The sequence below is a fragment of the Octopus bimaculoides genome, chromosome 26 (genome assembly GCF_001194135.2).
Source record: "Octopus bimaculoides isolate UCB-OBI-ISO-001 chromosome 26, ASM119413v2, whole genome shotgun sequence".
NCBI lineage: Eukaryota > Metazoa > Mollusca > Cephalopoda > Octopoda > Octopodidae > Octopus > Octopus bimaculoides.
The window spans coordinates 25,299,140-25,303,531 of NC_069006.1; the positions used below are offsets into that span (position 1 = coordinate 25,299,140).

Genomic DNA, 4,392 nt, shown 5'->3' on the forward strand with positions numbered 1-4,392 from the left:
ATAATAATATAAAGAAAAACAAAAAGGGTTTAAATGAAAAGGTGTGAAGAGTGTACTTACAATCCTAAAATTCTGAATGGTACATATATAATGTGGCTGGTCAGCACGGCAACTGTCCACGTAGACACAATCTGGAAAAACAAACAAAAAGGATTAAGTGAAATTAAAAGGGAAAGAAATAACAGAAAGAAAGAAGAAAAAAAAAATAATGGTTTCAAATTTTGGCACAAAGTCGGCAATTTTTCAGGTGGAGTTGGGGGGGTAAGTACTTGATTGGTACTTGACTTTATTGACCTCAAAAGGACAAAAGGGTAAGTTGACTTTGGTGGGATTCGAACTCAGAACGTGAAGTGCCAGAAGAAATGCTGTTAAGCATTTTCGTCCAACACATTAATGATTCTGCCAGTTTACCTTAAAAAGAATCATAATTCTTTCTGATTTCGGCACAAGGCTGGCAACTTTGGAAGAGGGGAGAAGAGTTGACTACTTGACTGGTAATTACTTTATAGACCCCTGAAAGGATAAAAAGGCAAAGTCGACCCCAGCAGAAATTGAACTCAGAATGTAAAGGCCAACGGAATACCACTAAACCTTTCGTCTGGCAGGCCAAGGGTTCTGCCAATTCACCACAGGATAGAAAGAACACTGAGGGTGATGATGATGAGTTTGGAAGGAAGTTGTCCCTTGTACTTGCAACCAGGGCTGTGGAGTCAAAACAAAAAACTTCGACTCCGACTCCTCTACTATTGGCACCTCCGGCTCCGACTCCTCTTTATGTAATTAAGTGATTGTGGTCTACATATCTCATAAAGCATATGCATACACTTGTTCTTTGAGTAGGCCTCTATGTTATAAGTGGTTTACATTAGAGAATAAAGACATTGTGAGTCAGAGTCGGTATAGTTTTACTGATTCCAACTCCAGCTACCCCTTAATTGTTTCCGACTCCAACTCCACAGCCCTGCCTGCAACTGTACTCTCCCATGCATTATCTAACATCCATGGCCACCAGACAGATGAAAAATGCCAGCCCTTCTGACCATAGGAAGATTAGAGCGGGGGGGGGGGGGTCCTCCCAATCAATTCAAGCGACAGCTGGGTCTGCTCTGCGCCTGGCAATAGCTGGATGACATTAAGTCTGTCAGTCAACAATGAACAAACACTGAACAGAGTAAGACGGGACAGGTTTTTCTCTCTCTTATCTGCACATATTTTGTACAAGTCCAGCTGATAGCACCACCATGTCTGTTAGTTAATAGCTTCTTACAATTGTGCACAATCAATGACCAGTACCTATCTTAACTAGACAGGTGCGTATGCATGTGCATATATGCATGCATCCATGCACAGGCGCATACACATATATGCTTTGGCGCAGACATATTGAGAAGCTTGCTTTCCAGTCATCTGATCTTAGGTTTAGTCTCAATGCACAGCATACCTTGGGCAGGTAACTATCTTCTACTATGGCCTCGAGTCAACCGAAGCTTTGTCAGCCGATTTAGTAGACAGAAACTGAAAGCACTGGTACTGGTGCCATGTAAAAAGCATCCTGTACACTCTGTTGTAAAGTGGTTGGCACTAAGAAGGGTATTGAGCCATAGAAACCATGTAAAAACAAAGAATGGGAACTGGTACAACTCTCAAGCTTGCCAAATCCTCTCGAACCAGCCAATCCATCCATGCCAGCATAGAAAATGGACTGACAATGGTGTGTGTGTCTGAGTGTTTGAGATTCTCTGTGTTTCTTTCAGTTAATTTTAAATATAACAAAGAATTTAGTAAAATAACTTCATTATTATCATTAAGCTAGTGTTAGGAACATAAACTGTGACTAAGGTTTGGTGGAAGAATTTAATTCAGAACTTTTGAAAACAAGACATTTGTACTACAGAGCCAGAGCCGGTTTCAGCTGGGTTAGTATCAGAAAGGGTTTTAACAGTATGCAGTGCGACCCCATGAAATACATGGTGTCACCGGTAAGTTCTGGTAACAGGCCATAACAGTTAACATGTTAAATGACAAGGGAATAATAAACTATGCAAGGAACTTCATTAGCTTATTGTTGTTTTTGCTATAGGACACAATGCACTTAGAGCCAAGGACACAATAATACAACAAACAAGCACTCAGCTCTTAGCACATTACTTCTTATAGTGGAAACAGCTGTAAGCTAATGAAGTTGATTAGATAATTCCTATTCCTTTGTCATTTACATAACTTTATAATTATATATATATACATATATAAACAAACTAAATCTCCATTAGGAGGGGGCGGGTCTGGTTTAATCCAGTTTACTGCAGGCCCTTCCCTCTCCATTATCTGTCCCCTACCACTATATATAATCAACCACATACACAAGTATCTAAACTTATAATCAAACAATGGAATAAAGCAGATAATCTCAGATAAGCAGATAATCTCAGATAAGCAGATAATCTCAGATAAGCAGATAATCTCAGGCAGATTAATTAATTGACAATAAATTACAGTAAAACTTTAAAACTGTATGTGTGTGTGGGAGTCTATGCATTAGTGATGTATGTGTGTGTGTGTGTGTGGTTCTACAGATGTTTTTTTTTTTATAAATAAATCTGGCGCTATATTGTATAATGGGATATGAAAATTGTCTAGGTGACATTTGTCTGCTGGACACAAATCTCACTACCATTTCTGTCGCCGCCAACACAAGCCACTATTGTTGCCGGCATCACAAACAACCAGGAATTACCATCATCATCACCACTACCACCACGATCTACCATCACTACCACAAACCATCATTACTAAACCCCCCCACCCCGACACCATCACGGACCATCATCACTACCCCCACCCAACACCATCACTACCAGCACCCCACCACCACCACCACCACCATTTCTTTCCTTTCTCCATCGACATCCTACTTCAGTTGACCGGACCTGACCCACCCTCTACAGGTTGGATGGAATACATGAAGTCAAACATTATTGGAAGGGAAAATAAAACTATTAGTAATGATAGCCGGTGTGGTGGTGGCGGTGGAGAGAAGGACGCCCAGACATTTCACACCACCACCACCACCACCACCACCATCAGCTCTCTCTCTCTCTCTTTCTCTCTCTCTCTTGCTATCAGATTTGAAATGGATAAAATAAACAGAGCTTTTCTTGTAGAGTTACTGGATAGGGTCAGAATTGTGTCGGCAACGATTGTTACAGGACACACATACACATAATATACATATATAACACACATATATGCATAATACATATACACATCTATACACACACACACAACACACACATATACATACAGAGTAACTGATGCCGCCGACCCAATGTCGATGGCCAGCAGACGTGGCCGGAGTTCCATGCAGCTGAACAGAAGAAATATGGTAATTTTAACAGACATCTTTTAATAAAAATCCGCTCAAATGTAGAAGCAACAACAGCACGGGGCGATAATTCGAGAAACGCTAACAGGACGAGATATATGTCCAAGGTGGACATGTGTGTGGGGTGGGGTAATATGATGGGGTGGGTGTGAGGTGTGTGCCAACACCAAAATGGACATGATGAATTCGGAGATCTGTGACTGTCTGTAAGTGTCGAAAGATAATGATGAATTGTAGAGATAATAATGATGACGATGTGGGGGGAGGGGTGATCTATTTACACAGATAATGATGATGACGATGTATTACAAGAGATAATGATGGTGGTGGTGGTCTTATCAACATGTCGTTAATGTTAATTCGTTTAAATGAATGAGACGAAGTGGTGGTTCATTGACGTGATTGAGGTTGTAAGTTTAGGTTATAGCAGACGACACTTGCCCAAGGTACCACCGGAACCATGCCGGTGGGAAGCAAGCTTCTTACCACACAGCCACGCCTGTAACCTTTGGCTGCTCCCCTTCAGTACATTCAAAAAGAATCTAAAACATAAAATAAACAAAAGAGGGGGGAGGGGGTAATTATACATGTAACGGCGTGCATGGTTCTGTACATTTTTCTTAAATACGTAAATTATGAGACAATAATTCAGTTATTACATCGAAAATGGGGAGGAAAGAACGAAATAAAGAAAAGAAAAAACAAAACTAGACGGAAATAGTAATTAAGTGCAACAAAAGTCAAAAGATAATTATGAAATTAAATGAGAACTATTCTGATTTTTAAAACTATTTGTAGTCATTAAGGAAGTTTAATCAATGAGACTTAATTGAATAATATACAATGGTGATGATGATGGTGATGGAGATGATATGGAATGATCCATCAATGGACGCTACAGGATGTGTGTGGGAGACAAAGCTAATGTTGCACCATAGTGTAAACCATGGATGTTACACACACACACACATATACACATACACATACGGAGGGGAGAGGGGGAGAGAGGA

At 40.3% G+C, this 4,392-nt stretch overlaps 1 protein-coding gene across 1 annotated transcript in view; it reads right to left on the bottom strand.

Annotated features, from left to right (window-relative positions):
* The window catches only part of LOC128247007 (arginine-glutamic acid dipeptide repeats protein-like), a gene marked incomplete at its 3' end in the record, with an annotated part of 231,787 nt that overhangs the window by 161,631 nt on the left and 65,764 nt on the right, over positions 1-4,392 (bottom strand). The window contains exon 3 of the mRNA XM_052976940.1: positions 61-131. Within this exon, the coding sequence (XP_052832900.1) occupies positions 61-131 (71 nt within the window). The remainder of the gene's footprint in view (positions 1-60; positions 132-4,392) is intronic.